At 37.1% G+C, this 23,097-nt stretch overlaps 1 protein-coding gene across 18 annotated transcripts in view; it reads right to left on the bottom strand.

Moving 5' to 3' along the window:
- Positions 1–704: 704 nt before the first annotated feature.
- Positions 705–23,097, bottom strand: part of MBNL1 (muscleblind like splicing regulator 1) — a 198,993-nt gene continuing 176,600 nt past the window's right edge. For 11 of the 18 annotated variants that reach the window (XM_045088529.1, XM_045088538.1, XM_045088530.1 and 8 more), the window contains 7 exons: positions 21,267–21,524; positions 20,011–20,064; positions 18,927–19,080; positions 11,206–11,241; positions 10,422–10,516; positions 7,375–7,449; positions 705–4,191 (listed from right to left, as the gene is read on the bottom strand). In XM_045088529.1, the coding sequence (XP_044944464.1) occupies positions 7,393–7,449; positions 10,422–10,516; positions 11,206–11,241; positions 18,927–19,080; positions 20,011–20,064; positions 21,267–21,524 (654 nt within the window). In that variant the 3' untranslated portion in view covers positions 705–4,191; positions 7,375–7,392. Of the gene's footprint in view, positions 4,192–7,374; positions 7,450–10,421; positions 10,517–11,205; positions 11,242–11,831; positions 18,607–18,926; positions 19,081–20,010; positions 20,065–21,266; positions 21,525–23,097 lie in introns of those variants that run through there. The other 7 variants (XM_004755574.3, XM_045088526.1, XM_004755575.3 and 4 more) reach the window with 4 other exon arrangements.

Raw genomic sequence — 23,097 nt, 5'->3', positions numbered from 1 at the left:
GAATGAGCAAATTTCTTCACATGGGAACTTTGGCTTTCACTGGCTATTTGTGGAAATTGCAAAATGTAAAGCTATATAGGATACCAGATACAGGACAGGATGTTATTCTGACAGATCAAGAGAACTTAAACTGCTTGACATTCAATCAATTCCACATTTTTGTGAATGGGATAACCCTCACTTCAACCAAATTTTTAATTCATTGTTTAGAAAATTCACACACACATACAGGAGTTATGGCATGGCCTGGCTCAGCTGTATGTGTGTAACCGCTTTTATCCCCCTGAATCAATTACTATTTCATTACTGAAGTATTCTCTTAGATTGCCTGATTTTCTGGTGTTAGTTTCCTGGGGAAGTCAGACCAAAAAGAAAAATTCTTTAATAGAAAGACAGTGCTCTGGAATTGATAAGAGAGAATTTTTTCCCCTTAAGGTTTCCCTCCCCTACACTCAAAATAATACCAGTCAGTACTTAAAGTGTCAGGGGAGGAGAGGGCAAGATTTTTCAGAAAAGACTGGGCAACACGTCACGTTTCTGATTCTCACTCCTGGCACCAAAGGACAGTTACCGAGAAAAACAGCCAACGCCTTCCTCGCGATGGGTTAAAACCAGATGATGAATTTTCTTATCAACACGTTTCTAAAGATAGACAGGCCTGAGTGCTTGAAAGGCGCAAAAATAATTTACTCTTCAGTCTCAGGTACGCAAATATACTTAAGAAAGAGAAGTTTTATTAGGGCAATTTCACTTTATTTTTCCATACAGCAAAGTCAACTACTGCAGTAATAATAAAATAAGCATAAAACAAATTGCAGCCCAAGACAAAATACATAATTTTAAGCAACTACAAGCAGAAAGTAAGTTGTGATTACATAATAGTAAAACCAAGCACATCTGTCCTTTCAGCAGATGAAAGCGGGAGGGTTGCTGGTAAGTGCAACATGATGCCAGCTGGAACGAAGGCTGGATACACAAATTCAGGAAACAAGTGCCCATTAATTACCACATTTGCTTTTTTGAGTGCTTCTGAGTTGAAAATTAAAACCGTGAAATTTGAACTGTGTTTTGTTTTTTTTTCACCTGCTGAAAGAACAGGATCCTACGGCAATTAAAAAACAATCACATAACAACTATAGCTACGGTGTGCTGTTTGGTTTGCCTGCTTATGGTTTAAATTTTGTGAAAGTCAATACTTGTTTTGAAGATTTTTTTTTTGTGTGTGAACAATAAACCACTGAAATTGGCAGAAACTGATTTGTATCATATATGTCCTTAGTATAGTTCTCTCTCTTTTTTTTTTTTTGTTTTTGTTTTTTTTCGTTGAAAGTTTTAAACATGCAGTAGTTTCGAAAAATGTACGGAATATCTGATCCATGATTTCACCTTAATGGTTGAAGTACCTGCTATTTTTGGTAATGATCTTCAGGCAGATTTGGCCCAATGGAGTTTTTGTCAGTCATGAGATCTCGGAAGGATGGCATATCTTTCCAGCTGAAAAAATCCTGGCAAACTACAAGCTGTCCACAATAAAGCAAAGCAACATGTTTGAAGGGGTATGGAGTGCTAACTCTGTGCCACTTTTGCAAGCAATTTTGCTCAGTCTGTCATTTTATTAGCCTTAACAAAACTCCTTGTAATTATAGACGTTTTTATTCAAAATAAGATCTTACTATTATACAGGTTTCTCTCTTTTGACTATATACAGAAGTGCAAAAAGTCAACCTTCTCTCTAGACGTTCCAACATGCTAAATTGCAGCATAATCAACCCTCAAGAGTTTGCACACACGCTATAATTCTCATTACGTAAACTTTGAGTATTTGGATTATCAACAAAAAGTCCCTTGTTCTATTTATTGATTATGCAGCTTATTTATAACAAGGCCTGATATTCAGGGATTTCAAAAATATTAAACAATACTTTAACATTTGAAATGGATACAGTAGAAAATAAATTTTATTCTAATATCTAGGATCTAGATCTTCTTATAATAACTAATTACAAACAAAATAAATCATCAAAATATTACTCAATTGTCTGCCAGGATTGTTGCGATAGCAACAACTTAACTTCTTACTTAGCAATGATTATATATTTATAAGATATCCATATAAAAGATCTTTGTTCTTTTAATGAAAACTAGACAAGAACTAACAATGACTGACATTCTTACACTTTAATATTAAATCAGTAAAATATAAATCATTTAGTTAACAATAATACGAATATTCGTATGACACTACATGTAATTCAAAACTGAGTATGTTATGAAGGAAAAACTACTTTAATTTTTTTTGTATTTTGAAAAATTCATCGGTAAAATCTAATAAAACAATAGTCTATAAACTGAAATGGTATTCAATTGTTAATAGAAAATGAAATCTAATAAATGTAGGAAATGAAAAACTACATTTTAACAAGAAAAATAAGTAGTATTCTATAATGTAACTAACTACAATAACATGTGAAGTCACCATTACTCTCTTAACATGATTGAAATTACATTGGTATGGGTTCCAACCCGTAATGTAATAATCTAAGGCTTTAATAGATGTACAGTACAATCAGTAAAATCAACACATCAGTCTTATATTAGAAAGCATCTCTCTCAAGCATAAAAACTTGCAGTAAACTTGGAAGTATGGAAAGTTCTATAACCGAACTTTCGCTTCTCCCATTCCATACTATAACTACCAGTGACCTAGCCCCTACTTCAGCAATTTTTAGAACTGCTGAACAGAGCAAAAATATCCATTGCTAGCTGCAACATCCAAACCACAAAAAAAGGAATTCCTTTGGATGAATCCATTCTTAAAAATTGAATGCACATCTATTTTTTTTTTTAATTTTGTAAAAGGCTTTCTAAGGCTATAAGCAGTTAATCTGAACAAAATAAAACAAAACAAAACAAAACAAATCACATATAAAATTCACCCATGTACTTAACCCACCCAATTACTAGGTTAATTAAACATTTCCCATTTTCATATTTTGGTTTATCATGCATCTGATGACAGTGCTGCTTTCTTCTTTGTTTAGAGTCACTATTTTAAATGTGACTGTGATGAAGCATTTAAGCAAATGTGAAACCATTTTTGCAAAGCATTTATAGTCTTTTGACTTTTGACAGAGCTATAAATAGAAGCAAAATAATTTCCTCAAACATTTTTTTTTTGTTATCGTGTCTCAGAAATGGCATATCCCTTTTGAATAACGTGTTATACAGTATAGTATGCATAAATATTACACTACAATGCATTAAAATAATTATATATATATATATCTATTATATATATCTCCAGTATGTGTGAGTTTATCTGTATCAAGAGAGTTTGTGTTGTGCTGTCTATTGTTACTGTAGAGTTAAATTGGCCATTTCTGAGACAGCTTTGGTTTCCAAAAAAAAAAAAAAAAAAAAGAAAGAAGAAAAAAAAAAAAAAGAATGGTGCCCTTTGACTGATTAGTACTAGCAAATAAGCAACAAAATGTGGCTCTGAAAATAATAACACTGAAGAAATAATACTCTAATTTGATGTACAGTCTATGGCACTTCATGAGAATCCTTAACAACATGGTACTTAAAGCCATGATGTGCTTTAAAAGATACACAGTTGTGGTTTTGCTTGGCACATTCATCTCTGTCAGATCCCTCCCTCACCACATCTTAAAATCTATTACATTAAAAATATTACTCTTAAACAAAAATGACTGTGCATGCACGCTCTCGTCTATAATGGCAATTTTAAATACAAGGTGCACCTTTGTTATTTGTAAACCTTGAAAGAAATAAACTTATTTTTAAAAAATTATATCTTGGTCTACAGACGTACCAATACATAAGAGAATCATGGTTACACCATAGTCTGTCTTTTCCAGATGGCATGAATATATAGGAAACTAATGAGGTATGCATATCTTAATGCATAACTCTGTGCTAGAAAAGAAAGACGATGTTGTTCTTTTAGACAGGAATATCACCTCAGCACAAATATCAATTAAATGTACAAAGTGTATAGGCAACAGTGTGCAGTGGATTTCCATGTTGTCTTTTCTTCTGGTTAACATGCAAAATGTGGCTGTCTTGTGGCTGAGGGGTTTTGTGTGTGTTGCTTGACGGTATATACAATATGGCTAATGACCTCGTCCTTTACTCTAACCAAGCACACTGTCCTTTCCTCTTTAGTATGATCTACAAGGGAAAAAGAGATAAGCTTCGTTAAACCAGACAGCAGAGCAGTTGCCAATACATACCGAATATGAAAATTACGTTTCTGGATTTCAAGGGTAAATACACGGACGTTGTTCTATCTTCATATTAAAAAAAAAAAAAAAAACCCTTCACAAGTACAGGTGGACCTAAATTCACACCTCTAGGAGAGTAACAGGACAAGCACAGCTTAATAAAATCATGAGATCTTCTGGAATATTACCCAATACGGAGCTAAAGTATAAAAGATATTTGGGGAATCAAGAGGCAGAACGTCGTCGAGCTCTTTTGGAGCGCAGACATTGGGGCTCAGAATTTAAGCTCGCTTAATTCATCTCTTTTATGGTTTAATAGGTTTCAAGAGTTATTACCTGGCCCTACAAAATGAAAATCCATGCAACGCTAAGTCCTGTGAAACACAGCTCATCCTGTTTGGGTGCTTGATTAGCACAGTGTATGGCAGGGGGCAGGGGGGAAGAAATTATACTTTAAATAACTGTTTTGGATAATTTAAAGTTTGGGATTTTTGCCCCCATAAAGCCAAGGGAAAAAAAAAAAATCTCTCGTGCTCCTGACAAATGAAGGTGGAAGAGATAGGACCCCGTACTTGTGAATTAACAGTTCCAGTTTTTACATGACCTTCGTTCTCATCAGAGGCTGTTTACATAGTAAAAGTATGCTTTAGAATACAATCGTGAGAATGAAAGAAGTCACCATTTTGCTACAGTCAATGACCAGTTTAATTATTGCGACTACTCATGAAAATAAGCAATCACTTGATAAATAAACACTACATTAAGAGTCGAAGCTTCAGTACAGACATATCCACTGGTTTGCTACTTGGTGAACTTATAGCCACTTGGTATCATTTTTTTCAACCTGGATTATTGCTCAGAACTAAACATAGTTACATATAATACATTTGAAACATACCCAACTGATTACAAAAGCTTGAAGTCCCTCTTTTTTTAAACATGTCAAAAGGAGAATTTTTCTTCCAAACCTACATACTACAAAGTAATGAGCATTGCTTATTAAAAAATGTGGCTCTTGTTCAGGACAATTTATTATCAGGTTATTGAGAAAATTTATGAAGTAGACAAAAATCATTTTGAATAATTTAATTCATGATGGCAGCATGCCTCTGGTAGTACTTCTTGGATTGCTCTCAAATCTTGTCTATCTTCTTCTCTTGCCTGGGCTCATCCTCTGTCCCCTTATCACAATGGATTATGACCACAAGGGATTCGGAACTGCTTCTCCACCACCAGCTCCTCACTCAACACACTGTCCCTTCTTCAGAAAGGCCCTCACTCTATAGCAACCATCATGGCCCCGATTCACTTGTTTTCTAACTCTGCTGGAAAAAAGTTCTCCTTCATCTTTGCTCCAAGAAAAATTTGTTCAAACCTCTCTTATTTTAATATCATGTGCTGAAATTTACATCTTGATTTAATGGTCTATTCATCTTGATCTCATTGACATAGTAGCACATGGTCACCCAGAGTAGCACACACAAAAAAATCATTTGTAAAGGTGTTCATGCACAGATACATGAAGGGAAACAACAAGAAGGATCACCCATCTTATTACCAGATTCAATTTTAAATGTGGTGGCTGTTTTCAAGTATCAAAAATATTCTGAGGGGCGCCTTGTTGGCTCAGTGGGGTAAAGCCTCTGCCTTCCCAGGATCCTGGGATCGAGACCCACATGGGGCTCTCTGCTCAGGAGGGAGCCTGCTTCCCCTTCTCTCTCTGCCTGCCTCTTTGCCTACTTGTGATCTCTCTATGTTGGATAAATAGATAAAATCTTTAAAAAAAAATATTCTGAGCACATATGATAGCTTGAATGCATGTACTCTGAATGAAGCAGATCCTCTCAGGATAAAAACTGGCCACCTTTCACAAGTATCTCAGTCAATGTGTTTGAAGGGAAATCACAAGAGTTTCAGAGTATTTTTGAGCAATGGCAACATCTTCAGAATTATGCAACCCTCTAAGGTGACCACTTTGAAGTACCTGAAATTCATCTGGATACGTGGATGTAGGTGTACGCCTAGATTTAGTGTGTGTATACACCTGTTTAAAGTCCACCTCTTGGGCGGCTGGGTGGCTCAGTCAGTTAAGTGTCTGCCTTCAGCTCAGGTCATGATCCCAAGGTCCTGGGATCGAGTGCCACGTGGGGTGGGAGAAACAGGGAGCCTGCTTCTCCTCCTCCCTCTGTTCCTTTCTGCTCTGCTTGTGCTCTCTCTCTCTCAAATAAATAAAAAAAATCTTAAAAAAAAAAAATCAACACTTTACATTCAAATAACCGTGTGTGTGTGGGGGGGGGGGTGAAGCATGGAGTCAAGAGGGTACATGTTCTCCTTTAGGATTTAGCAAAAAAATTTAAAAATATTAAAAAAAAAAAAATGATGACCTACACCAGGGCTCAGCAAACTGCTACCTGGGAGCTAAAGTGGGCCTGCCGCCTAGCTCTATACATAAAGTTTGATTGTGACAGAGACTCACCCCTTCATTTCCATATCACCTCTGACTGCTCTCCTGTCAGGAGGCTGGGGGTGGGGGTGGAGCTGAAGAGTTGCAACACAAGAGTGGCAACAGAAGCCACAGGGCCCACACAGCCACAGATACTGACTACCTGAGCTTTTCAGAAAAAGTCTACCAACCCCTGATGGATACCATCCATTTAGTTTTAAGTCCTATTTTTCTTTCTTCATGCTTGTGTTTATTTCTACTAAAAATAACAATCTAATCAACAAATTTTAATTTTCCTAAGTATTATGTATATTCACATGATATTAGCATATGTATTCTAAGTGTGTATGATAAGATTCTTTATAACCCATTTAACATAAAAATGTGAGACCTTCCTTAGTCCACTCAAAACCTTCAGTACTGAAACATATGCTGTGTCCTAAGTTCATTCATTCATCTAAGCTTTGTTTAATTTGTCTGTACTTAGAGAACTGTGCCAAGCACTAGGCAGGTGTTCAATTAAGCATAGGAAGATCCTGAATTTTAAAAATAATTGAAATAACATAAAACATATAAACATTTTCTCATAAAAATTTTGAAAAATTTTCTGAAGCGCATAATACCAAGGTTATCTTAAAAAACCATTACGAATAAATACACACTATATATAGGACATAATGAACTTACTGTTTAGTGATGAAAATTCTACATCTGGGTTACATACTTGTGGCTAGTCAGATGTTCGGCAGATATTATGGGTATCTAGCAAACAAAAAATTATCTGATGAATGATCCATGCAAGCAAGCCAACAACCAAGAGATGAAAACATTTTAATATTAAATTTTTTTTAAGAGAAGTGAAATTCAGCTGTGAGGTGACAGTCCTTATCTGGCCAACATAACAGTAAGTTAATGTAGACTTAATGTCAAGGTAGCAACTCATTGTTTAAAATCTTTGTGTTAAATACTAGTCTATAAATGTTATCAGTTTTTAGGAAGTAAGAGAAGTAAAACTATCAAAAATTCATGCACAGCAATAATTGAAAGAAGCCCTTTTTGTTGGCCTACACACACACACACACCTGTGGTTTCACTTAGGGAGTCATCCAGAAATCAAAGTAGGAAATGCCTTGCCTGCTTTTGTGCAAACAATTGCTCATTTTCGTTCACCTCATGGTTTCTAGCTTTTTTTTTTTTTTTCAAATTAAAAATACCAGGTATTAATTTTAAAGGAGTACTTCAAAGGAACCTGAGGTTCATTTCAGAACCTATTTCTGAATCCTGATGGCACAATGTATCGTATTATAAATGGGCATGAGAGTCCAAGTTGAGAGAGAAAATACAGGAAGAAATCAATATAGAGGGGCCTCATCACAATGGTCCCCAAAGCAGTGAACTTCCAATTTGTAGCCCGATTCTCCTCCAACCCAGAACTGTGGCCACTAACCCGGGAGCAGGCAGTGCGGTAGCGAGAGGCAGTCAGAGGACCGAAAGCACGGGTTCTAACCCGAGGGGGACCCATTTCTTGGCTGTGGAACCTTGAGCCAAGCACTTAATTACTCTGTGGCTAAAAGCTTCTTGTCTACAAAATGGCGCTCATCCCAACTCCACAAGGCTGGTGGGAGAAGAGCGGCATCGCGTCCATGAAGGCATTTTGTTGTTGTTGTCTCAATTTAGATGTCCTAGACTAATTCAACAGATTGCAATCCACAGTCTGGAGTATAAATTAATATGTCTCTATTTTATTTCCATGTCTCAGCTGACATCTTTACACAATTGTACGGCATCGGCAAATGGCACGAAAATGTGCTCCAAGCATAATGAAGCTTCTCATACCATTTTTCCTGCTGCTGCAGGACAGGATGTTGCACCCAACAGTGTAGAAGCATCAAGGATGGGGCTGTCGAAACAGACCAAGGACCTTCAACACCAATCGATGCAGATGAAGGGCCAGCTATAAACTTCTGCATGCATGCAGGCTGCATTTTGTGGCATCAGCTATTTCCGGCATTGCTAATATACTGTAGGCATATACATATGTATGTATATGTAGATATAATATATGTGTGTATATATATATCCATTTCCCTTTTCTTTCTTTTGGTTGTAAAACAGTACGAAGACCCAAGATTATGCATGAAATGGTCACAGCACAATGCAAAAAGTAAAGTGTCCCCTACAACCCAGGTGGCCCCAGGGCACGTTGGAATTTGCTTGGCTGTAGTTCCGCTTACACCAGCAATTCTGTCGTCATCCGCGGTAAACTCACAGAGCTCGGCATCATTGATTTGCACCATAAATGGATCGTGTTGAATCCATTAAGAAATTTCTGCCATAGATTACTTACTAACATGCCACATATGCACAATCTAGTATTCTTGTAAATGAGTCTGATGTGTTAGCATAAATCCAGGGCTATTTTGACAAGCTTCAGAAAAACTAATGGTTCTTTGCCAAGAAATGTTTAAAGCTTGTCTGAAACTTTAAAATACATCCATTTTGGCAGGCTGCGTTTGAGAGTTGTATAATGGTTACACTAATAGTTTACAGTTCTTCAACAGGACGTGGTGTCCTGGGGAGGGCAGGATGCCTACTTCTCACAGCCCGAGCTACAAATTTGGATGGCACTTAATTGGCCTTTTCTGCCCAAGGGGTTACATGTTGGTTCCCATCTGATGCCGGTTCTTTTGCTTCTTCTGGCTATACTTAAACCACAGTCTGTGTGTGATCTAAAATTGGATTTGGCTCTAAATTTTTTCACATGCTATCAACTGTACTGAACTTTGCTTTCATAACGAGCACCTGTAAATTAAAGCCAAAACCTACTTTACCTAAGTCTGACTTTGATCAACCATTATTTTCCAGAGTACAATTTAAAATAGGATCAGAGAATGCTGGCTGAATCGATGTCCATTTTTAAAACTTCTAATATTCTAATAATCATTTTCTTTCATATAGTCATTCTTATAGGTCATAAAATTCAAATTTCTGAAAGAGATCCCACTTACTTATGAGTAAACTGTGAAATTGTTACTCCCTGAACTTGTACGAAATACAGAATGACTCAATTTACCATCTTTGATGTCTTTTTTTTTTTCCCTCCGTAACTCTCCAAAATCTATGCTGACTAATTACAGAAATAAGAGTTCATAGGATTTTTTGTTTTTGTGTTTGTTTTTCCTCAAGAGCACTGAGAATCAAAACTTGGATGCCAATTTAATTTATTTTGAATATATAATCTGCTTATCAAACAAAACCCTCATGAATTTGTAACAAACTCTATTTACAAGACTGGTCATTTGTGGCATATAGAACGTATTTAAACATTTTGCTTTTTGTTAAGAATTTGGGCAAGCACTAAGACATGGTATATGCCAAATGTTTATAATAAACACCTAAAATCAGCTGTATTTTTGATCGGTCAAAAACACCTGCACAATTGAGACGCAATGAGAATTGCTTGTGTAAATATCATTTTAGTAGCTTTAGAAATGGAGCCGCGACAACTTTGGAGCACTTATCAATGGCATAAAAGCATTCTGCTGCTCATCATAGAGAGAATGTGTAGGCCAACAAGAGGTATCTTTGAAACCCCATGCTATTAAAGCACCCACCACAGCCCTCACGTACGCACAATTCCCACTGACCTCAATGGGAAATCCGGTGCGTAAGGGCTGTTGGATCGAGCCCTATTAGAGTTGGTTTTTAAGAAACAAAGCTGTAAATTAGCAAACCTGGTTGGCTGTGGCTGTTGCAGCGAAGGGAACACTTGTGGCAGATGTTGTTGCTGCGGACACAGTGGCTGGCGTAGCACCGTGCACCATGGGAACTTTCGGAGGGAAAATCATATAAGCAAACATACAGAAGAGTGTAGCAATATGGAAACCATGGCAACATGGAGGAGATAATTGGGCATGGTATTTATCACAGCAATAAGCCATGTGACGGGACATCATCACCAGCGAGTGACATGCAATCACAGCGCAAAGCAGGACAACATTCCAAGGAGAGAAGGGAAAGGGGGATGAAAGAGAAAAAAAAGGGGAAAAAAAGCTTGTTACCATCAAATCAAGAAAATTGACACAACAGGCTTAATTTGCTACGTCAAAAACAAGAATTTTATATAGTGTTCATAGTCAGACATTCAGAATCTACGTCAAAATACAGGTATTTACTCATTTATACAGTTATCCATTTGAATGAATGTACTTTTTCTTATTTATTATTATAAAAATACACAATATATTACTTTTATGATATAGATTTTTTGTTGTTACACACCAGAACTCATAGTCCAATCAAAATCCACCAAAGGTGACTAAAGGAAACTTGTGTGTAAAGAAAACATTTATGTGAGTCCATGTCAATTAAATAGAAAATGGCATTTAATTGACAGGTGTTAGTAAAAGGGAAATGGACTTGCCCAATAGGATATAAGTTAAACTTAGCAGTGGATTTTGAGGGGCTGTGAGGTGCACCACAGGTTTAAGATAATCAAGAAACAAAGCTGGCACCTACCAACACTTGTAGCGGGTGTCATGCACAATATTGAGCCTGCCCATCATGCATTGCAACAGGAAGGTGGATTTGAAAAGGGAAAAGAATTAAAACATCCCATCACACGTGTAATTAGGAAATTCATTTGAACAAAGAAGAAAAATTGTTATTATGGGAACAGTGGCATGTAACTGTCAGCACAATCAAATCATACAATAGCACAGTGATCAATTAGAACTAGTCTCGAGTGAAGAATAAAAGCCAGTTTAACTGTGTGCTGGTACACTTTGTTTCTCCTCATCGCTGCCTATAAATAAACGTACGCTGGGAGAAGTTGGAACTTGCTTCGTTCTTTTAAAAATCGTACCGTAATTTGTTTTGTTTTTACTCTGCTTACTAGCCATCTGGCGGCTTTGCTATTTCTGACTTTAACATAGGACTGCATTAACATTTTCTTTATATTGCGCACATGTTAAATAATTAGAGAAGTTATTTATTATTAAAATGCTAGGTAACCCAGTGCACAGAACTGGCTTAACAACGTAATAAAACCAAAACGTCCATTTTCATTCCCTTGGTTTTATTTCCCTGTTCACCGTAGCGGCAACCACACAGACAGGGAAGGGGCGGTGACCATCCATCCCTACGGGAGGGGTACCAGGCAATAAATTATGCATAAAGAGAAAGTGAAACTTCAGCCTTGCCTTTGTTTGGAATTTAAATGTAGAAAAACATTTAGAGGGGCTCTACTTCTATGTCTCAAAGTGGTTTGCTTAAAGGTATCTGGGAAAACAGACTGGTTTTCACTGCTGGGTTAGACCTTCAGGACTTCTTAGACAAGCAAATGTTCTACAAAATTGTGCATACAAAAAAATCGTTGAATAGGCTTCAATGAAAACCCTGAATGGGAGATAATGAAGATCTATCCATCGCATATGGGGGCTTAAGAGTGATGTTTCAATTGTTCCAACCACGGTGTTAAGATGTTACGTATATAGTCCCTGTTCTCTTCCACATATAAACAGTACAAAATGTGATTTTTTTCTCCCGAGTACAGGGCCCTTCCCCACATAAAGAACAACTGTTCTTTCTATGAGATTATTTTAGATTTCTAGGTTTTAAAATATCAAATGATTTTATATTTCTATCTAAATCTTGGCACAGCCTATCTAAACACTAGCGGCATCTGGGATGAACATTTGTTAGAAAAATATCTGCCAGTTGAGTCTTGTCAGAGATGGCTCTACAAAACAAAGCTGCCATTGAGAAACACTGGGCTGGCTTCCCTGTAACAGCTGCAATTAGTCTGTTATCACAATCAGACCGTGGGCCCAAGGATCAGTGATCCAGCTCGGTCAAGGTCAAGGAGCTGGGGAGGCATCCTCTCAGGTGGAGTGATATTACCCGGACAGGCATTTTTTGTGGGGGGCGGGGGGAGACACTGGAAGATCTCTATCATTTGCTGCTACTACCGCATCAAAGACTTGTGAGAGACAACAACAAAAACAGATCAGTAATAACAAAGACGTTAACTGGAGACAGTAGAACAAGTGAAATTTAATCCTGGGTCTAGATCCTGGGACGACATTATCCTCTCAAGGTGGGGGCAAGGGGACTGGGAAAAGAGAGGATGAGAAGATGAATGAAAAACAGTAATGTGGTATTCCAGGAATATTAGAGCCAGCTTAAGTACTGTACAGGTTGTATGTTTTAAATTTACTGTTTATTGTTCTGCGGCACTTTGTCCATTATATTTCATCCCATGCATAATTTAGCCTGCACATGCCGAAAATGAGTTAACTCTCCGATCTGTCTAAAGCTTCTGTGATCTGAATTTTAGTCTAAGTTATCTTCCTCGTTACCACTATAACCAGTGCACACAGTTTTGAGAGGGATTTGCAGCAAATAAACATAAGGCAGCAATGAAAATACTAGCCAGGTGCAATAACTCACAAAAATGAAGACATAATGCTGTAGGACCCACTTACCAAAACCAAAAATCACTTTGAAATGACCATAATATCCATCTTTACATCAAGTGAGTTGATTTATTAACAATGATGCACAAAGAGCCAATTGAAATTTTTTAAATTTTCCACATAAGGTAAATTTTAAGTGAATGTGTTTGTCAATTTCAAATTTCCCCTATGAAGATATTTGCATAGCAGAAGGATGTGTTCCTGAGAAATGCATTACTGTTTGAAGATGCAGGAAAAACAAGTAGGAAGGTAATTTACAAATGCAATGTTTGCACAAGTTAAAAATACTTCATGGAGAAGGGAAGGATTTTAATAGAGATTTGGCTGGAGGTTTGAATTTGGATGTCATAATGTAAGCCTATGTATGGTTAGAAGTAGAAAGCTGATTTAAGGTCTTCTAAAATTTGTATCATTTAGGACTAAATTTGTGTCCTTTAGGGCTGAAAGTTCACAATCAACTGAATTAGTCTCAAAATTGATATCTGAAACAGCAACAGCTTCATACAGTTTACTTCTATTTCTATTCAGTGTTTAGAATTCTATTTGATTGTACCACTGACTTCAAGAAATCACAAATAAAACCTAGTGCTTCCTACCTTCCAGGCTTTATTCTAAACTCTTAGAACTGCCTATGAAAGTGCTTTGAGAGATTGTTTTCTGAAATTGTTTAACACTCCTTTAAACACAATCTTATGAAATGATTACCATTGGTATCCCCATTTTATTGATGAAAAAAACAAGGCATAAAGAGAGATTATAACTTGTGGTGGAGCCAGATTTAAATTCCCAAGCCTGATCTCTAATCACTACCCTGAGTTTCAAGTAAGCCATCTGCATTAATTTCATTAATTACAATAAAAGTGACAAGCTGGGAAATTTTGTTTTGTTTTGTTTTCATGCCCCTGCACCTCCCCTCTCATTCCCATTCCCCGCCCCCAAAGAAAATTTCCTAGCCTTCTGTTTCTCTACGGTAAGCCGCAGCACAGGCCAAAACTGAAGTTGCTTAAAGCACACTATTTTTAGATGGTCTTAAACCACAAGCCCACACTGAGGGGAGTATCCTACGAGGAGAGAAGAGGGGTGGTCTTCAGAGGACAGCAAGTAAACAAAAATGGTGAGGAAGAATGGGGAGAAAAATTCAAGATACAGAGGAAGGGAGTCTGCAGGGTCGTGAGGAGCTGGGCACACAGCCTATTCTTCCACAACCAACCCGCAGGCACGGGCTGTCAAAGGAAAGGGCTGCTTATGAGGCTAAGGAGCTCAGGCAGGCACACCTGTACCCAAGGCAGCCCCAGGAACTCTGGAGTGCCTGCCTCGCTGAGACCCTGGAAGATCAGGCAAGAATCACACCAGCAGGGACCAGTGCTGGCTAAAGATGGAGAATGGGCAGCCTGTCTACCCTACTGGACCACACAGGACCTCTCTCTGAGGGTGAAGATAGGAGGAAAGGGAGGGGAGGAGGGAGTCCTGGAATCCTAGCAATGTCTGGTATTTCTATCCAAGAGGGTGAGCTTAGAAATTTAGAAGTGGACCGAATTTCAATCCAAGAAAATAAACAACTGATGTACATAGCAGTGTTATTTCTCACCTACTCTAATCTCGGGGGTGAAACTCATAGCTACAACATAAGTAGACCCTAGATTATGCATGTACTAATAATTTAGTCTTAAAAGGTGAAGATTAAAAAAAAAAAAAAAGTAGTACGTATCTAAAACTTAAAAAAAAAAAAAGAAAGAAAGAAACTTGAATGTGAACTTAATCTACTATCTGCATTTTTTTTTAAGTGACATGGAGGGTACAGAACCCCAGTCATGGACTCAGGTTGTCAAAAAGGCCTAGTTCATCTCTTAGGCCACATCATTTTTTAGGACTTCATGTAAAGAGCTCATAGATGTTCAGAGACTGACTGAAACCCACCTGACCCGATTTCAAGTTCTAGCTAAACCTTACAAGCCATGCAACTTGGAGCAAATCAGCGGGCCTCTCTAGGTCCCAAATTACTCATTGGTAAAATGGGACTACTAATGCTAACCTTTCAGGGTTGTTGTGAAAACAAATGAGATAATGTATATAACGTAACCAGTGTAGTATGGCACAGAGCAAACACTCAATAAAGGTAGCTCTTTTGAACAAAATATGTGAAACAGCTGGGCCAGAGGCCCGAGAGAGCCCTGGGGCTTGGAACTGGAGAGCATGTAGACCTTCCAAAGGATTAACATTATGTCTTTATTTAAACTGCTAAACACTAAACACTAAAAACACTGCTAAACAAATATTTCTTAATTCTAGCTTTAGCTCCTGGGTTATAAATTTATAATCCCTAGTGTCAGTACTGGTACGCCACGTGGCACTGATTCAATGAATGGATGGATGGATGGATGGATGGATGGATGGGTGGGTGGCTGGGTGGGTGGCTGAGTGGGTGGAAAAGAGGGAATGAAAAGAGGAAGGGAGGGAAGGGGGAGAAGAGGGAAGAAGAGATAGATGGTCAGAAGGATAGATGGATAAATGGACGGATGCATGCGTGCAGGGAGGGATAAAAGATGTGTACGTGCCATTTGGTCCAATTCTGTTGTTAAAAGTTATGAAATACAGTAATTTTTTTATCCAGCTACCTGGCTTGCCGCTGAACCCCGATCTTTTGCCGGCAACCTAGTCTGTACCCATGGTCACCTCCTCTAATGACTTAGGCAACTATGCTGCACTGTAACTTCAACGAAATAGACCTACATACCCCTGAAGTTATTACTGAAGCAAGAGACTACAGGGCTCTAAAACTCTAAATAGCAAAAAATAAATAACTTCTATTTTCTTTCCAGTTCCAATACAGCCTCCAAAATATACCTTCCAGATTTTTATACTGTGGGCAGTTAGGATGCTCTGATCATATAATTCATCTGTATGTCTACAGAATAATGTAGTTTTTGGAAAAAAAAAAGAAAACTTCCTTTTCTCCCAGGTATTATATATGAGATAGTAGGGATTTGTGGTAGGATGGATTTCCTGTAGTTCCTAACAAGCTTTTAAAAAACTGAAATAGTTGGAAAAATTTTTTAAATTTAGAAATGTCACATATAAACATCCAAATGAGGTGAATAACTGGAAAAGAAAACTCACAAGATCTGGTAATCCTGGACATCAGGGTGACTACATTAGATTGTGCAGGCTTGCACAACCAACCACCGGAGGCAGAGGCACAACTACGCTACAATGTAAATGGAGCCGCAAAGGATGTGCAGTGTACAACAGGTACAACCTGCCAGGCAGATATTCCTCTGAGGCAATTAAAGGCTAAGTCAAAACATTCACTTTTAGATTGAGCCTGTGCTCCCCAGTGCCTCCCAGACCCCACAGTTCCTAATTTATTTCTTGTTCCATTTGTTTATATTTCCTGCCTGGCCCCTGAGGCATTTTAGTTTACATTCTCTGCATTACATTTCTTTCCCTTCTGGCTATCTGACAAAGTGGTTGGGCAGAAGTAAAGATGGGCTCTCCGTTTTAACCTTTTAATGTCGTAGAGCCAATTTTTTTGTACTCAAGCACGTATGACAAATAATGACAATAGTTTAAAAGAATGATGAAGGTATTACCTACTTCTTATTATGTGATTAATAAAAGTTAAGCCCCTTAAAACTGGGTTACAAATAAGTGTAACTTTATATTACTATTGCAATAATTTCATGTATTTGTTAAAATATCAAGAACAGAATACAAAATATCTCTGATGCAAAATTCATCAAAAATGCAAATATGTCTTCATATTTTCAGCACATTTCAATATAGTGTGACACATTTTTTTTAAATTAACAACGCTTAGCTTCTCAACAGAGAGATAAGTATGATTTTGAATTATGAATGTATTTATTGTTCTACCCCTGACTTGATTCTTACCTAGCATCTTTCTTTCTCTGTCTTATCCACAGACTAAAACCTTTCTAGGGAGAGACTACTGTCATAAATATCATTGTATAATGCAGTTAATGGTTAAGCTTATTTAGAAAAGTCCTTAGTCATTAGAATGTTGTTGGAGAAAGTAACATAAAACTCACTTAATAAGACAGAAATGTTAGATTTCCTTAAATAATACATGGAATAAGTTAGATTTTTTTTATTTTTAGATTTTAAAGACATTCACTTTGAATGGCAATGTTTCATTCCTTGAAAATAAACTGATAAAGATAATCTTTAATTTCTTCAAAGAGATTATGGTAGTTACCTACCAACTCTTTAAACTTTGTTTAGTGATCTGACTATAGAAAAACTGACAGATTATTTACTGAAGATGGCATAAATCTAGGGGCATGGCAATTTATATGAAAGCCAAAAGATTAAATTCTGGGAATCTCCAGAAACCTATGTACTTTGAGAAAAAAGTTTTAATCTTATAAAAGGTAAGAGAAACATATAAAATATAAGAGAGATTTTCTCCTCCGAATGCAATAAGTACCTTACAGATCAAAAGGATTTAATTTGTATTCTAAAATGGACAATCTGCATTTTGATAGATCCTATTTCATGAGTACTAATATTTTATCCATGGTGCCTAAGGCACATATTAGTCTAATTCATAGAACACTCCTGATACTCCAATTCATTGAATGCTGCTACAGATTCTACGTATGGATGGCCAGCTTTCAGAGATGCACTATATAAAAAGTTGTGGTTTGTAGTAAAAACTAATGTGAATATAATTTATTCTTTTGTTCATGATTAAAAAAATAAATGATCACATGCCCTCATGGCATTATGAACCTAATGCATTTAAATACTGTCAATATAGAGTAATATATTAATGATGCTGGACCTCTGACCTACACACCTCGTCATTAATTTATTAATTAGTAAGATAAAATCATCTTATTAAATAAGTCTCTGAAGCCATGGTAATTATTTTAGAAAGGTTAAGAGGGAAAGAGGAAAATGGGATTAGAGTCTCTGGCTAGTTGAATTCCAGATGATAAGATTAATGTGTATTTTCTGAGATAATATGTTTTTTTCCAGATTCTAGTAAGTTTAATATGTATTTCTTCCTCTGCATGAAGAGCAAAAATAATAAATTTTTGAGTAATTAAATGACGATTAATGTTTCTAAATTTTATACCCTTGTGGAGAGCTCTAGAGTATGTTTATGTGACTAAGTTGAAATCAACTGAAATCACAAATGGGTAACTCAATAGTAGATGTAAACTTCCCTGGGCACTTAGGACTATTTCAATATTAGCTCAGGAGCAAATGATTTTAGGCAATCTACTGATTGGTACCAATAAGAGTACTCTTTATGAGCTCTGGAACACAGAGCCAGTTTTGTTTATTCTCCACCTCAAAAACAAAAAGGCTGAACAATAAAAATCAAAACTGGAAGGGTCATTTCATCAAATTCAAATTTACTCTATGGAATCATGAAGGCAAAGGGGTCTTACAGCAGGAAAGTATCATAAAATAGCTTGACAGACATACAACGGTGTTGAGGAAAGAGGAAAAAAAAAAAGAGAGAGAACTGTATTTCAATTCCAAATTACATAAACAAAAATAAATCTAGAGAACATCACACTGATCTTTCATTCACTTCTCATTAAGCTAAAATTCTCAGTTTTTAAGGAAAATCACATGAGATACCTCAGGTCAGTTTCCACTGTGGACCACCTTACCTTTCACCTTATCTATGGCTAACAGCAAATTATTGGGGGCGTGGCTTATCTGCTCTACCAGCACAAATCCCTGCAGCTCATCAGATTTGTTCATGAACAAGCTCAGACCCCTTACCTGGTGGGAGAAATGCTGTATGTTGTTGCAACTGCATGTTGGCTAGAGCCTGTTGGTACTGGAAAATACCAGTGTTAAAGACTGCGGTGGCACCGTTGGTTTTTTCAAGAGCAGGCCTCTTTGGTAATGGGGGAAGTACAGCTTGAGGAATTCCCTGTTTAGTGAATGAGTATAAAAAACAAATACCAGTAAAAAGAGAAAAAGAAAAAAGAAATATCAGTTGAAGGCTAAAATTGTTAGGAAGCATGAGCAAGCAAGCAGCAGAGCACTGAACTATCCAGGGTGGGGGAAAAATCCAATCAACAAAAATGAAAGGAAAAAAAAAAAAGCAAGATAAAAGCTTTAAAAGAAGCATTATTTTTGTCCAAAAAAAAACCCACAAAAAACAAAAAACAAACAAAAAAACCCCGAACCAATCCAAACAAAAAAAGAAAAACCCCTCTAGGACAAGATCACATGTTATAATGTGTTAAAGTGTTTTAAGTCCCATAATGCTTCAGGCTTTCTGTGAGAAGCCACTGATTTGGGGAAAGAAGAAAAGCTGCACTGCGAGCTCCATGAGGACTGACGAGTATAAGCAATGTTAATAGTTAATTGTACAGAGTGACTGAAACAGGTAAAATAAAAACTAATCCCACTCTGCTCCTCCCCCACCAGACCTATCTAGACATGCAAATGTCCCAGAGCATGCAAGTTTTTTTTTTTTCTTAAACACTGAACTATAAATATTAAAAAATAAATAATTCTATCACTAAAGCCATGCTAACCAAACAGGTACATAAATATACAGTCATAAATACATTTTTAATGTCCTTAAAGTATTTCACTAGAACATTCTACAATGTAGTTAAACTGAATGTGGGCTGCTGGGCTTTTGGAATCTTTCATGGTATGATATCCGTCCAGGTACTTATAGTATAGTCTTTCCACTAATTTTGTCAGGAAACCACACTCAGTTTTTCATTGTACTTTACAATTTTATAACAGAAAAAGGAATATATATTTTTAAATTGATTAAAAAAAAAAAAAACTTGTATCTACAATAAAGCTACATGCCAAGCTAAAAGGTGAAAGGTCATAGTACCAGGTCAAAGGTTGCCTCGAGGGGTCGCTTCAGTGATTTGACAGCCGACTGAGTCTTAATTAGCAGGCAGCGAGCACATGATGGCAATGGGCCAGTGGGGTTCAAGCGCATTAACATAAACAGCAAGCAGAGGTGCATCATGGGGGCAGCAGTGCATTTTTGGGTAGGTGAGAAAAAACAAATAAAAAAACAAATCATCGGAATGCCATATACAACGAATAACAAGACTAAGCATGCACAATAAAGGCACTACTGAGTTGTTATTGGGAGGATAACTCCTCTTTGTAGTTAATTACAAACAAGATACTCTAACAGAAAAAAAAAAAAAGAGTGAAAGGAAGAGAGGAGGAGAGAGTCTGCCTTCTGTATTTTTGCTCAAGTATCCGTAAACACAGAAAAGACCTCTCTCGTGATTATTTTACTGTGCTGTCAAATACCACACAGTATGTTTTATGAATATTTTCATGATTAAGTCATATATTTATGTAAAAAAAAAAAGGACAACATTAAAACAGCTAAGCAAAGAACAAAGAATGGACTCATTAAAATCAGCTATTAGATCACATTAAAATTTACCTTAAGAATATAGGTATCTGCTCTAAAAGATCCAATCTCTAACTCCTTGAGCGCTGCTGTCTGTCTTTCTTTCTGTATGATGGCATAGTCAAGCTTCTCTAGTTTGACAATTAAGTCTATGCCACAATATTATGTAAGACAATCTAGAGAGCACACTGTTGAAAATCTGGTGGCTAATCCTCAGAACAACTTTGCTTAAGCAATCCTCCTAAATAGTTCCAGATTATGTTATTGTTAAAAGCAAGATATATGTAGAGAAGAGTCTTGATGTGCAAAAGAACACACCGAAGGGGAACAATGGCTGATTAGATGGCACACAGAAAAATAAGAGGACCGAAAATGGCAATATCGTTAAGTTGAAAGGAGACAGGTGTTCTTTACAAAGCGGGAATTTCAGAACCCTATATCCAGAATAAGACAGAGTATTAAGAGTTAGGCCAAGGGCAGGAGCAATTGGAACCATTTGAGGAGTTACCCTCACATCTGTGAATGGTAACCTCATTACGTATTGTCTGGGATACCTGAACAAACATATCTTCAGCAAAAAAAGTAAAAAAATAAAAAGTAAAAAATAAAAAAAAATTTTTTAAGGTTAATAAATGAATAGCTTGTAGTCAGAGATAGTGATTCACTTTGCTTGACTGACTGCTAACAGAGACAGAGCTGAGGTCGCTACTCACCATGGCAGCTGCGGTGGCTGCAGCCTGAGCCGCTGCAGCCTGGTTGACCTGGTATTGGGCAGCCTTGATCTTGGCTTGCAGATGTGCGGGAGGATGAAAGTATTTGCACTTTTCCCGGGAGCATCTCCCTTTGATGTAATCCATACACACGGTGACTGTGTTGTCGTTGGTGTCAATCATTGTGCTGTCAGCAGGATGAGCAAACCGACAATCGTTTTCTCCTCTGTTGCAATTGCCTCGCTGGTACTCTCGACATACCTATGAGGTCATTAAGCGCAGGGGGCTCAGTCAACGTGGGCGAAGAGAATCCTTCTGAAGATTTTTAACTTAAAGTGTGTGCAAGACTGGTGGTAGAAGCCCACACTTGAGAAGAGGGAGAAGATCATTTGCAAAAAAAAAAAACACCAAATAACCTTGAGGAGCTCTTCATTGAGTACACAAGTTATAACCCCATTTTTAGTAGAACTTCCATGAGAAAGAAAATGCATTTTTCGTTCTAATTATGATATAACATCTAATTTCAATTAGGGGAAAAAAACTAATTAAAATTAGTAACTTTACACTGAAGAGACCTGGCAGGCCCCACTTTAACCAAGTGATCAAAATTAATAACACCAGGAAGAAGACATAATGGCATCATGTACCCATTGATAGGACACACCAAGAAGAAGGCTACCACATCACTTCCGTTGTATGACTGCCGAGACTGCATAACCTGAATTTAATCATAAGAAAACATCAGACAAACTGAAATGGGGGAATGTTTTACAAAACAACTAATCAATACTCTCCCCCAAAGTGTCAAAGCCACGAAAGGCAAAGGATGATAAGGCACTGCCACAGAGTGAACGGTCCCGGGGTGGGAGAAAGGATCCTGGGAGAGCAGCTGGTGAAATCTGACTGAGGTCTGTATTTGGTTAATTGCAGAATATCACAGAACTTGCTTTGTAAGTGATGACACGGTGGTATGAGTGGTTAGTATTTAGGTAAACTGGTTGGGTGGACAGGCAGACTATTTTTATAACTTCTGTGCTAATCTGAAATTATTTACAGGTAAAAGTATAAAAAGTAAAATCTGACAGCTTTTTAGTAAAATGTTTCCACGAGTTGTGTTCCTGATCATTAGAGATTCACTTGGTAGTTACATGAAGCAGATGGAAAAAGATTAATTTTTGTTACTATCTGCTTTATATCTGTTAATTCTGGATGGCGTCCCTGGGGAAAGGGTGAAAATGGATCAGTTCTCATGTGTCTGCTCAATTTTGACTCTTAACTATTGAAGTTTGTCATGATGGCTGCTCAAAGCAAGAGGTTAACAGCACCTTCTTCACTTGGGGTAGTTTGACCTTTTTACCACAAGAGGGCCATCTAAAACACAGAATGTCTTTTTAATATTTCCATGCTCCTACTTTGTGCTTCAAGGGAAGTTTTTGTTTTTCACCTATCTTTTCAAAAAATGAGAAAATATGCAGAACCTAAGCACTTTATTTTGGAGCACAACAAGAAAGAGAAACGGGAACCCTGTTGTGATTTTAAAAGCACAGGTTTTCTTGGCATTTGTGAACGTGAAATGGTCACACTCAATTCTAGGTACTTTCACCCATTATACCCACATCCCATTACTGAGCAAAGCGTTTCCTTTTAAGAAGAATGCTATAATATATCATGCTACATCTGAAAATGAGCACTGTAAATGACCCCTTGAACTACTTTTTAAACCTCAAGCTAGCTGAAGCCTTGTGTTCCATATAACAGCAATGAACTGACTTTATTCATCACCTCATTCACTTTATTTAATTTACAAAGAGTTACTGAACAAATACTACAGGCC

Source organism: Mustela putorius, unplaced genomic scaffold (genome assembly GCF_011764305.1).
Source record: "Mustela putorius furo isolate JIRA1106 unplaced genomic scaffold, ASM1176430v1.1 tig00003834_pilon_pilon_pilon, whole genome shotgun sequence".
Classification (NCBI taxonomy): Eukaryota; Metazoa; Chordata; class Mammalia; order Carnivora; family Mustelidae; genus Mustela; species Mustela putorius.
The sequence above is the reverse complement of the archived record's forward strand: the minus strand, read 5'-3'. Positions and strand labels throughout refer to the sequence as shown.